The sequence below is a fragment of the Pinus tabuliformis genome, chromosome 8, assembly GCF_031772625.1.
Source record: "Pinus tabuliformis cultivar Carrire ecotype Pingquan chromosome 8, CPIR1, whole genome shotgun sequence".
Taxonomy (NCBI): Eukaryota; Viridiplantae; Streptophyta; class Pinopsida; order Pinales; family Pinaceae; genus Pinus; species Pinus tabuliformis.
This window is the reverse complement of record NC_142294.1, coordinates 510,273,134-510,285,786: the sequence shown is the minus strand read 5'-3', so window position 1 is coordinate 510,285,786 and position 12,653 is coordinate 510,273,134. Positions and strand designations below refer to the sequence as shown.

The 12,653-nt window shown below is 36.6% G+C and overlaps 2 protein-coding genes, 1 long non-coding RNA gene and 1 pseudogene across 5 annotated transcripts; all 4 read left to right on the top strand.

Moving 5' to 3' along the window:
- The first annotated feature begins 248 nt into the window (after window positions 1-248).
- LOC149236329 (uncharacterized) lies at window positions 249-2,168 on the top strand. The gene is made up of 3 exons (XR_016268388.1): window positions 249-641; window positions 1,456-1,578; window positions 1,740-2,168. It is a non-coding gene; the product is annotated as an uncharacterized LOC149236329 (long non-coding RNA).
- Window positions 2,169-2,521: 353 nt separating this feature from the next.
- On the top strand, window positions 2,522-4,954 carry LOC149236328 (uncharacterized; annotated as a pseudogene). Its single transcript, XR_016268387.1, has 5 exons — window positions 2,522-2,929; window positions 3,009-3,262; window positions 3,294-3,505; window positions 3,693-4,012; window positions 4,441-4,954. The product of XR_016268387.1 is annotated as an uncharacterized LOC149236328 (transcript).
- A 3,394-nt stretch (window positions 4,955-8,348) lies between these two features.
- Window positions 8,349-10,275, top strand: LOC149236327 (uncharacterized). Of its 2 annotated transcripts, none has more exons than XM_089461549.1 (3): window positions 8,349-8,694; window positions 8,820-9,340; window positions 9,679-10,275. In XM_089461549.1, exons 1-2 carry the CDS (start codon window positions 8,459-8,461, stop codon window positions 8,992-8,994), a joined length of 411 nt encoding a protein of 136 aa, XP_089317675.1. In that variant the 5' UTR covers window positions 8,349-8,458; the 3' UTR covers window positions 8,995-9,340; window positions 9,679-10,275. The 2 variants fall into 2 exon arrangements, with proteins under 2 accessions (XP_089317675.1, XP_089317676.1); XM_089461550.1 differs by lacking the exon at window positions 9,679-10,275 and adding an exon at window positions 9,583-9,673.
- Window positions 10,047-10,514, top strand: LOC149236326 (putative clathrin assembly protein At2g25430). Its single transcript, XM_089368844.1, has one exon. The coding sequence runs from the start codon at window positions 10,047-10,049 to the stop codon at window positions 10,512-10,514; it is 468 nt and encodes a 155-aa protein (XP_089224970.1).
- The last annotated feature ends 2,139 nt before the right edge of the window (window positions 10,515-12,653 follow it).

The window sequence follows — 12,653 nt, the reverse complement described above, 5'->3', positions numbered from 1 at the left end:
TTTGTTCATGGTTTCTTTCTTAGTCTTTGGATGTTTATTTATATATGAAATTTTTTTGTTCCACAATAATGCCTTAACCACCTATCTTCTCTGTGGTTATGGACTGTTATCTTATTCCTTCTTTATAATCTCTTATTTATTTATTTATCTTCATTATAGTTAGACCAGTCATCAGCAGAGGTTCTGCTGTAAAAACTTAATTTGACAGTCTGTTCAAATCTCGTTTACAGTGAAATCTCTAACTCGTGTATACGCACATGACGTCAATTCCCTTAGTTTGTGCATTGGACAGAGATAGAAATCCCTAGACTCAAGCAGATGATTCCTTAAAATTCTGGCCTATACTGCCCTCCTTTTTATGATGAACTGTGCACATGCATCTCATATGGCCTCCGTGTTTTGTTGGTAAATGGCTCTTTCTTAGGGAAATGGACTCAACCTTTGGCTTAGATTGCCCAACAACAGAGGCTGTTCTGTTAAATATGTCGAGTATTCCTATCCTTTTCCAATACCTGTTCTCAATGTCTAATCGATTCTTAATGTATACCTCCTGGTCAGCGTATTACTGAAGTTGTGGTTGCTGAAGTGCAGTAACGTGGGGCCTGTATAGGTTTTATTCATGGACTGCTAAATGAAACCAGGTTCCTCTTATCCTTGTTCTGTGTAATCTTTCAATGGTTCAGTCAATGAATGATCACGCCTCTTATGTTATTTGTCAAATTACTGATTCGATGCTAGCGCCAATCTGTTGTTAAAAGTGTGTTTAGAAAGCCCTTTTCTTTATTTGTCAGCGGTTGGGGTATTATTTGGGTACTTGTTGTTCACTGTTCATATACATTTAAACCCAAACATCAAATGACATCTATAGCAGTATACTACTAATCTGTTTGACGAAAATCTTCACTGATAAACTCATCAATACTCAGAAAACACAGTGATATTTGGGGTGATTTCCAAGCGAGAGTCTTACATTAATGGTGCCTCCCCATGCAATGAGGGCGGCCAAGAAAAAATATAGGAAACCCTAAGTGCAAAACAAAAAGCCTAATCGCCAGAGCCAAATTTTGTAAACATATCGAAAGAAAGCTTTTCAAACAGATGATCCTTTCGATTGCAAGTCGCATCTTGCATCGCAAAAGCCACTTTTACTACTGGTATTGCAATGTTCATACGGCCGGGTCAGCTTAGGAAGGTGAATGTTTCTTTGGTTTTAACAACAAAATTTCCCTTTTCTTGATAATTTTGTTTTTGTGCGGCAAGTTTGAATGAATGGGTTCTGTTCATGAATTTTAAGTCGGTAGCTACAATTTTGTTTTTCATGCTGCATATTTGAATGAATGGGTTGTGTCCATGAATTTTAGGCAGTAGCTACGATTTTTTTTTAGCTTTTTCATTCAATTGTGTTTAGTTCAAAAATTTAATTATTTGTTGTTTAAATATTTGTTTTTTCTGCAGTCATCTAAGATATGATCCTTTTGCTTGCGAATTGCATCTTGCATTGCACAATCCACTTTTACTACTGATTCGGAAAGGTTTAGACTTCATATGGTTGGTCTGCAAGGACTTGGAGTTACGAAGGTGAATGTCTGTTTGCTTTTTAACAACACAAGTTTTCTTTTCTTGAGCATTTTGTTTTTATGTTGCATGTTTGAATGAATGGCTCCTGTTGATGAATGTTAGGTAGTAGCTACAAATTTGGATTTAGCTGTGCTTACTTTGGTGATTGGTTTGTTATTCAGCTTAATGGTAAACTCAAAACAACAAATTTTCTCAAAAGAGTCCAAAAAGTTGTGTCGAGTCTGCACTTGCTCATTGAGACAAGTGGACAATGTCGAACACATTCACCCTAGCCAAATTACCAGCCAACACATAAGTAATTCATGTGCAGGGACTGGTTATGATGCAAGTAGTTTTCTGGTATAAGAATGTTCTGTATAAGGACTTGGGATTGATTTGGAGCTGCTAGATATACCACATTCACCACTATCATGGACATGTAGACGTGCCTTACAAAGATGTTATGAGTCATGACCTGCTTACATGCTTCTGCTGAAAAGGTCCTTAACATCATCAATAATCAATGATGGTAATAACTTATCAAATTATCAGTTACAGTACATGGACGGTGAATATTAATATGTATGAGAATTCTCTTTTTCGGTTATGGTTAGAACATGTAATTCTACTCTTATGATTCGTGAATGGCTTTGAATCTTGACTCTGTTCTTTTATTTTATTAAAAAAACATTTTTATGTCCTTTTTACTTGTCATTTCCATGCCATATTTCGAACCTCATTTATAGCTCCAACTTCATCATATTGCATGCCTGAACCCAGAACCGAGATGGAGGTAAGTGTTGTGATACTTGCAATTGGAGATTCGTTTCTGTAGGTAAGTTTTGTGATAATTGCTATTGGACATTCATAAACGAGAAAAGGGGCTTCTGCATGATATTGCATGTGACATTTTTGGGTTTTTCTGAATTGGGCTTGCCTAGATTTCTCTAATTTGCTTCTTGGTGTTTGGATTTTAACATGTACAGTACAGTTGATTCACATTTTGGCCTAACCGGGGGGAATTCTATCCTTAGATAGGAGCATGCATAGAATTTTGTTTAAGGATAAAGAAATTGAGGAGGATCTCAGCTGTTGAATTTATTGGCAGGGAAAATCCTGACAGGAAGCATAGTGAATGCCCTGTTTTTGCATTTGGGTATTTTTCATATGCATTGAGCCCTCTTGGTGTGGTCGATTTTATTGGAAGGCTGCCGAGATAAGCGCCTTTTCTTTCTCTTTATTTTAGTTTTCTGGGAGGCATAGTATATTTTATAGAATATGGCTGCTGGGAACCGAAAAGTTTCGGCTGCAGCTGCCCGAGCCCATACCAGAACGGGCAAGTCGGACAAAAGATCTGATGCATTGAGTGGAGGTAAGTTAGTTTAACCTAAAATTGTTTTCTGCTCTTTCTGATCAAAGTGTTAAGCAAAGGTAACAACATAGCATTTCAGGTATATTGAGAAAATTAGCCATTGTTTTAATGGTGGGGTTCCTTGCATGGGCATCCAAGTCCATCCAGCCGCCCCCTTCTGCTATCTGTGGATCTCTGAATGGCCCTCCAGTTATTGCCCCTCGAATTCGGCTTCAAGATGGAAGACATTTGGCCTACAGGGAAAGTGGAGTTCCCAGAGAGAGAGCAAAGTATAAGATCATTATGGCACATGGTTTTACAGGATCCAGAAATGATACCTTTCCAGCTTCTGAGGTAATTGCAGAATGGCATTCAGGTTTTGCAGGAAATTGTGAAAGAGCTGGGAGTGTACATTGTATCCTTCGACAGGCCTGGGTACGGAGAAAGCGATCCTCATCCTAAGCGATCTGTAAGAAGTGCGGCTTTAGATATTGAACAGCTTGCAGACCAACTTGATCTTGGTCCCAAATTTTATGTGATGAGCTTCTCCCTTGGGGGATACACGATATGGGGATCCCTCAAATATATACCACACAGGTTCTCATCTTTTTTTTCCCAACTTAGCATCTATTGTCTATGATATTAGTTGATATAATACTAAATAGGGTGCACACAGAGAACTTTGCAGTCTCTGTGACACACAACGGTTGTGTTAGATCCTTTTCTAAGAAATTTTGGGATTCTGCACTTTAATAACATTGAAATATGAATGATGGTAACACAGGTTAGCGGGTGCTGCACTCTTAGCACCTGTAATAAACTACAGGTGGCCTGGTTTCCCAATTAATTTATCTAAAGAAGCTTATTATCAGCAAGCCCGACAGGATCAATGGGCACTTCGTGTTGCTTATTATACCCCTTGGCTGACTTATTGGTGGAATACCCAAAAATGGTTTCCTTCTTCAAGCGTTATTCAAGGGACATGGAAACCTCTGAACAGGCATGTCCGCGAGCTAGGACGCAAATTAGCTACAAGTGGAAGATCTGCTGAAGTATTTATTTTTCCTTGATCTAGGCCTTATACCTCTCACTTCTTTTTGGAAAGTGAATTATAATTTCTTGTCTATTTATGTTATTTTACGTGGTTTGCAACTCAGACCTTGACCTCTGCTTTTCCTAGAAACGACCATTTTCAAATGGCAAGTCAGAATGCTATGTTTTTCAACTAAATTGAATTTCGAAATTTGCTTGAGGTTGACTGACTTTGGTTTCCATCTGAGACCTTGATCTCTCCTTTTCCTAGAAAAAACCATTTTCAAAAGTCAAATCAGAATGCTATGCTGTTCTTAACGAAATTGAATTGTGGAATTTGCTTGAGGTTGATTGACTTTTCTCTTTCTCAATAAACCAATGCTAAGATTAGACAAAGAATTCCAAATTAACAAGATACTGGTACTGTGCCTGATTCTGGATCCAAGATTTGTTTTCTCCTTATTTACTGATTCATTTGCCTCTGCAGCGTTTGAAGGCAGCATTGATGGTCATGTTTGGCAAGTGGGATTTTGATCCTTTGGAACTCAATAACCCATTTCCTAACAATGATGTTTCAGTTCATATATGGCAAGGGGATGAGGATGCATTAGTGCCGGTGACTTTGCAGCGTTACATTGGTGAAAAGCTTTCTTGCATCCACTATCATGAGCTTCCTGGGGTTGGTCACTTATTCAACCTAATGGAAGGCATTCCTGATCGTATTTTGAAGTGTTTTTTGTTGGGAGAGCAATGTTAAAACAGGGTTAATTAGACCTGTATCTCAGTTACTCCATTTAGGACCAAGTGGTTTTCTTTTTTGCAATATATGGATATTAAACTTAGTGCTTTGCATCTCTGGAATTTTCTCCAATACCCCTTTTCACGGGCAGTTGTTGCAGAGCATGTACAAATGATTTGTTGCAGCTTTATGTACTTTCCATTGCAGCCATATCTGCTTCACTTTCCATTACTCTTTTCATGAAATTAAATGACATGGTCAAATGCTTAATCTTATATGATAGCGAAAATCACATGGTCAAATGCTTTTGCTCTTGAAGTATGATTAGACTGTGGGTTATTGTTTTCTAAGGTTTTGTGCATGTGGGGTTAAATTAAGTTTACGTTTAATATGTTTCTTCGATTATTTGACATTAGTACTGATGAAATTGCTTGACAAATGAGATATGATTAGACTGTGGGTTGTTGTTTTCTAAGGTTTTGTGAATGTGCGGTTAAATTAAGTTTAATTTTAATATCTTTCTTAAATTATTTGACATTAGTACTGATGAAATTGGTTGATAGAGTGCCTTTTCAAGTTCTGGAATTTTTTTAAAGATACGATTAAATTAATTTTAATTTGGATAGACTTATAAAATTATTTGCCATGGTACTATAATATTGGCTGCAACCAACAAGCAGTAAATCAACTGCAACTCTGTCCAATGTGGTGAAATATCCAGCAGTTGAATCAAGAAAAATACCTGCAAGCTGACAGTTGTAATTTCCTCAAAGACTCAACAATGAAAATAAGAAAAATGCAGATGTGTCCGAGACTCAAAAGCTCACAAAGATTAGAACGTTGCGCACAAAATAGTGAAGACTCTTTGCCTTGCAAATGTTTCCATAGACATTAAGAACAAAAGATAAAATACATAATGGAGAATAAAGATGAACTGTGTACCAAAATTTTCCTTATATAAGGAAGTCGCAAGAGTTCATATGCATGTTCTTTGTATTCTTCAACGAGGATAGTGCATAGTGAAGCAACCTGATCCAACAATAAAAATTAAAAATTTTAATAAGAAAGCAGTATCCCCTAAAAAATACAGTTATAACGACTTTCTTCCAGTTAAGGAAAGATTAATTATAAACAATTTACCCTTCTTGGATTGAATCAAGAGGCTACATATTTACAAGTAAAAAGGAATTCACCTCATCTTCAAGCCATCTTGTCCAATAACCATAATGCTAAGTGTACTTCATTCTCCATTGCACTCTATCCCTTCAGTATGAAACTTTTGCAGAGAGCATCAAAAAGTACAGCATTGTCTTTCAACAGGGACAGCTCTAGAACCAAAATGTTTGTCCAGTACTTTAATACAAATAAATTAAAAATAGCATGCATGTAAAGAGAAACAGGGTAGCAATAACTAATTTAAAACACATTAATAGAGGTCAGTAATACAGAACCTGCCATGACAAAGGCTCTGTGACTGATTCTGTTTAGCACAGTTATTGTTAGGAGGAACAATAACCCCCTGAACTTTCATACTCTACCCCTATTGCTATACTAAGAACCAGAGAAAACACCAAATTTCATCTCGGTAGCCATACATTAGAAAGTAACTTTAAATTGCAATGTTGCACAAAAAAGAAACATAGACTCAATTAAAATTTATGTCCACCTGTACGGACAATGGGTGTGGATTTACAACATCATCCTGGTAAAATATATATCCTGTCTCTGCCATTATTCTATTTATTTGAATATTATATGTCACTTGTCTTGTATAGTTAAATGCTTCATGCTATTATTCTATTCCTTTGAATATCATTTCTTCTTGTTGTGTATGGTATATGATTCATTGCCTGCTAAGAAATGTCCATAAATATGAGAAATACATAGTGTTTTAAATGGTGGGTTTGCCAAAATGGAATCTAAAAACACTATATTTGAGGACTTAAGTATGTAAAACAAAATACTTTGAAAAATACAATACATGAATTTAAAATCGGTTTCAAAATTTTAATAATGTTAATGTTTTACTTCTACTGTCAACCAGTAATGTAAGTGATTTGTTTTAACATTTGCAAATAACAAATTTCTTCACTTTTCATTTACCATGTACAACAAAGCATGCTGCCAATAATCTATTGAACCTATTGAACTTTAAAAATATGAACGTGTTCTACACTTACTATATTAATATGAATGGTTTGGTTTTGGTTTTGTTCTTCTAATATCAAATGTACTGGTACAGGATGGTTATTAACTTCGTCACTACATACTTTTATATATGCTTCACTATCTATAAAACTTTCTTCCTTTCACTAATCCTATCGGCCTCTCTTTGTACCTTTTGGGACAATTGCTAGTATATAAGAAATTGTTATTGAGATAAATGGTCCATTTTACAATAAGATGTGTAAATATTTTTTCTTCTCAAATTAAAGTTGACCCATAATTTTTTTATACATAGTTAATCAAGTAAATGTGTGGATTGGTAAGACATTCTTCATGTTGCAATAGTTAATTTCCTAGGGATTTGAGATTATTCCAATTCTAATATGTTCATATTCTATTTATTTTTGTTATATTTATGAAGCCTTCTATATCAACCACATTAATATTTTTAATGTGGTTGTACTCGTCAATAAATATTATTACATTAGTATCTAGGAATAAATATTAGGAATAAGAATGAGAAAAAGATAATTGTGAAAGTATTTCTATTTCAATTTAAGATGGATGAGGATCTCTTGACTTTTTTTATTTCTTAATTAATGTCTTATATTGATTCTCAAAAGAATATGTTCAACATATTCACTCATTAGATCACGCAGGACAGTGCAAAAAAACGCTAATTATAAATAGTTAAAGAAAACATTTTTACAAAACCATTTCAACAAAAAAACAATATGAAGGACTGATAGATGTGAGCACCTATGGCTTTCACTTCAACCCATGACGATGTTGTATCTCGAGATCAATCTGGGGCAGGAATCTACTCTCACTCTACGGAATCTAACATTAGATACAAACTATTAAATATGAACAATATATCTAACATAGAAAACATTAAAATATAAATACATTAAATATGAATTGGCATATTCGAAACACGTATATATAACCTACAAAATATTAAATTGCAGTAGGCACATTCGATTGAGATAACATTAAATATGAACAAAGGCATCTAATCTACATTTAAGTGTTGTTTAATGTAGTTGTCTAATGCGATTTTTTGGAAGTTTTTTCGATGGGTTTTTTGGTCAAAATCCAGCAGCAATTTATTGGAATCGCAAGTTTGATAGCTAGTTTTTGCACAATCAAAGCGTCCTAGGATTTTCAAGGGTGTTGAATCCAAATATGCAGTTAAAAAACCATTTTAACTGCAACAAATCAAGATTTAACCTCAATTTCTTCCATTGGATTCCGTCACCGGTATTTCCAAAAAGTCGCATTATAGACCACTCCTTGTTTAATTATATGAGAGAACATCATAAATTTAAATAGGTGTGGTTTAATTACGCCGTAAGGTGTTCCCCTCTGAAATCAACCTCCCCAATTGCCTTTCTGTCATAATCTTGACCATTAGATGCGTTGTTAGACGATTAAATGTTTTTCCACCGTTAGATGCTATCAAGGCAATTAAATCGGTTTAGTGGCTCCATTGGGTGCATCTAACCCTAAGACTGTTCATTACCTGTAACAACTCGGTTCTCGGTTCGGTGGCTCCGCTGGGTGCATCTAACCCTAAGCCTTTTCATTAACAGAAATAACTCAGTTGTTCGATGCCAAGCTCTGTGAAAAAGCTCTGCAAAACCCTAACTCATCTAGGGTGTTCGATGCCATGCTCTGTGAAAACGCTCTGCAAAACCCTAACTCAGCTAGGGTTGCCTCCTGGGTGGCAGTTATTGCCTCTTGGCCACGACGTTGCAGTGAACCGGTCTATGCGTCTTGCCTATCCACTGCTACTGCCAACTACTGCTACCGAATACCATCCAGAATCCAGTTTCACAGGGTGCAAGTAAGCTTAATTTTTGTTGATGGGTTAGCCGTCTTGTAGCGATTTACACATTAGGTATCTGAACATTCTTTTGTTTTCTTGTTTTCTTTAATCTGGTAATTCTCTGTTTCTTTTCCTGCCTGCAGGTCCTGGGGTTGTTCTGCAATTCAAGGACTTCCAGCACCGAGGAAAGCACTTCCCATTTCTTCTTTTTCAAATACCTGTCTCTGGAACACCGCCGAGTTGGGTTGCAAACTCACAAGCCCTGCCGATGACAGGGCCTATGCAATCTGCCCATGCTTCAGGGGCATCTTCAAGTAGGAGCTCACCGTCAATCTCAGACTATGAAATAATGCAGAAGAGGATTCCAAAAATCATCAAATTTTATTTTGCATTCCAAAATCCATCAAATTCCAGCAAATTTGTCGCGGTAGTGGATCCAAGCATTTTTCATTGGTAAGATGGATGGATTTTGTGCTCTGTAGGTCGGCCGTCTCCGTCCATGGCTTTTAAAATGTTCAATCAAAGTTCTTCCTCTACGACAATATAATGTGGATTCATATTTGAAGAAGAGGATTTTCTCAATGGTTTATAGCTTTGCTGGAGATTGGCGAGAGGAGGATTCGAACCGGCGTCAAAGGATCCATTTATATCGGCCGCTGTCCAGGTATTTTTGAGAGATTCTGTAAAGTTTTTGAAAGTCAGGTGGCTTGATTTATGTTTTGGAGGAAAATTTTGCTCAAATCTTAGATCCGGCGATTCGATCTTCATTTTCGAGATGGAAGCTGTACTCTTGTATTTATAGATGTGCGATGTATAGGATTATTTAGTGAAATTTTATCTTTTTTATTGGAGATCCGTGTTCTGCTTTTTGATAATGGATTTTGTTGCATTTTTAAAATCTTGCAGAGATTTTGTTTGCTTTAATTTCAAGCGAGGATATTGTCATCTTTCTCATATGTTTTGGATATCTTCTCTGATTTAGCTGTTATTTGGGTTATGTAGGTTTGGATTTTTTTGAAATTTTGCAATTGATATACCTAATTGAGCTGAAACCCCAGCTGTGGAGGATATTCGCCGGTAATTTGTGGCCTTTGACGTCGGCTGCTTTTATAACAGGGTTTAATCCGTGTCTTTGAGGTCCCCGGCATCGCTTCTCGTGGAGAGATTTGGCTGGTGGTGTTCCAGGGCGGTGAAATCGGCAGGTTTGCCGTTAGCCATACATTTTGTCATTATTTGGGGAATTTAGACCATGAAAAGTGCAGTAGGGAGATTAGGTCCCGTTGGTAGAAATTTGGTTTTTTCAGAGCTTGAATTGCCTTTTTTGAGATCAAACCTTTGTTAAGGTTAATTGTGCTTTTTGAGATTTGCGAATGGCTCCAAGTAAGCTAAGGAAAGCTCTCGGTGCTGTGAAGGACCAGACGAGTATTAGTATAGCAAAGGTTGCAAGCAACAATGCGCCGGATCTGGATGTTGCCATTGTAAAGGCAACAAGTCATGATGAAGTACCTATAGATGAAAAATATGTGTATGAAATTTTGCACCTCACCTCTTATTCCAGGGGTTATGTTAGTGCTTGTGTCCACAGTCTGTCCAAGAGGATCAGCAAAACACACAATTGGATAGTGGCAATGAAGGCGCTGATGCTCATTCATAGGCTATTTCAGGACGGTGATCCAAGTTTTGAGCAGGAAGTTCTTCAGGGAATAAGGCGTGGTGCACGCCTGCTCAATCTGTCTGATTTTAGAGATGATTCACACTCAAATGCTTGGGACTATTCCGCATTTGTACGCACATATGCCCTGTATCTCGATGAAAGATCAGTTGATTTGTCAAAATAAACTCGTGTTGTTGCTCATTTCTACACTGCTGTAGTGAGTGCCATGGTTGCTATATGATGTGAACTTACCGATTATGATAGACTTGCAACCATCTATGCTGTAAAAATGAAGTATATTCTTCATTTCTGAAAACATGTACAGCCTAGATAACTACCACCATGGTCTACATAGAAGGACAAGCTGCTTATTTGGCAGAAATCAACCCTTAATTATAGCAACGCCTTCAATATGGATAAATTAGGTAGTGCACTTTCAAGAAATCATAAGTAGCATATTGAACACCTAAAACGCCAAGAACCTGGACTGGTGGTCTGCCGAGAAATCCAACTGCTTTATTGTTGGTAGACTTCTTGTATTAAATCACAAGGTGGAACTCCTACAAATAAGCTTTGCACTGCAGATGGACTTGCTGTTAAAGTTTGAACTGAGGGTTCAGGAGCTGGAAAAGTCTGTGATCTGTATGCAAGATTGTTTCGTTTCCAGCAAAATAGCATTGCAGAAGAGGAAGGGATTTGCGATTGAGATACACACCTGATAGCAGAATTGTGGGGTACCCACTCCAAATGATGATGATTACCCACTCTATGGTTGACCCATTTTTCTTGTTTCAGCACTGCAAATTTCTCATTCACTCAGTCATATCTCAATCGTGAAAGAAATGGCAAAGATGAATAATGAAGGAAAAGGTCCTATATAAGATTCAAATTTAATTTGAGATGCATGGAATTAATTTGCATAAAGGAAGAGAAATGGTAGAGAAGAACAGAGCAAACCCTCAAAAAAAAAAAAAAATCAGAGCAAAGAGTAATGACTAACCCAAGCCAGGAAAAAATATAGTTGACAGAAAAAGAATGTCCAAAGAAGAGTGCAAAATAAGTCTACAATACCAGTTACCATGTGACGGAGAACGCTGATATTAAAGAATTAAAAATTCCATTGACCATATGGACAACTTTGCTTCACCATATTTTTAGAGTTGTTTGCAACAGGTGATGATCAAGATCTAGTATCCTCCTCTATCGCATAAAAACACACATACTCTGACATCCATGTAAACACACCAAAAACTCAAAAGGGAGTAGCTGCGTTGTTTTCCAACCTGTGGCTACTCGCCCATTTCCTCTTTTTCAAATACCTGTCTCTGGAACATCGCCGAGTTGGGTTGCAGACTCACAAGCCCCACCGATGACAGGTCCTATGCAATCTTCCCATGCTTCAAGGGCATCTTCCAGAGGTATTGAAAATTGATTCTTATCTATGTTATGTCATTTTCTAGACTAACTATCTGAGAGCATTACAGTATGCAAGAAAACTTGTGACATTGTATTCTTTAGTTCAGGATTCTAGTAATTTATTTCAGGATTGTAGTAAAACATGTGGTTCTAATGAATTTTTTTGTCACTTCGTTCTGTTCCCAGATACTATCCCTTTGATAGAGGATAGTTTTTGTCCTTGGAAAACCTTTACAGTTTGCTAGTTGTTGTATGTATATCTACTGTTCAAGTAATAGTATGCAGTTTTTATTATATATTTATATATTTGCTTTATCATTGTTCCAACTACGGGCAGTAACTTAACATTTGTTTGTCATGATGTGGTGATTTGTCAGAGTAGAATTTGGAAAGGATACAACTCTGTGCCACATTATCTTTTGTTGACACATTCTTTTTCCATCTCTGCAGCCTTTGTATGACAGATCAATTGATTTGTCAAAATGAACTTGTGTTGTTGCTCATTTCTATACTGCTGTAGTGAGTGCCATGGTTTCTATATGATGTGAACTTACCGAGTATGATAGACTTGCAACCATCTATGCTGCAAAAATGAAGTATATTCTTCTCATGAAAGAAATGGCAAAGATGAATAATGAAGGAAAAGGTCCTATATGATATTCAAATTTAATTTGAGATGCATGGAATTAATTTGCATAAAGGAAGAGAAATGGCAAAGAAGAACAGAGCAAACCCTCAAAAAAAATAAAAAAAATCAGAGCAAAGAGAAATGGCTAACCCAAGCGAGGGAAAAATATAGTAGACAGAAAAGAATGTTCATCAATTGAAAAAATGCTCAATGAATGATACAATCACCTCAAGCTAGCCCAAACACACTCAAACTATATAATGAGCAGTTATTTCAGCT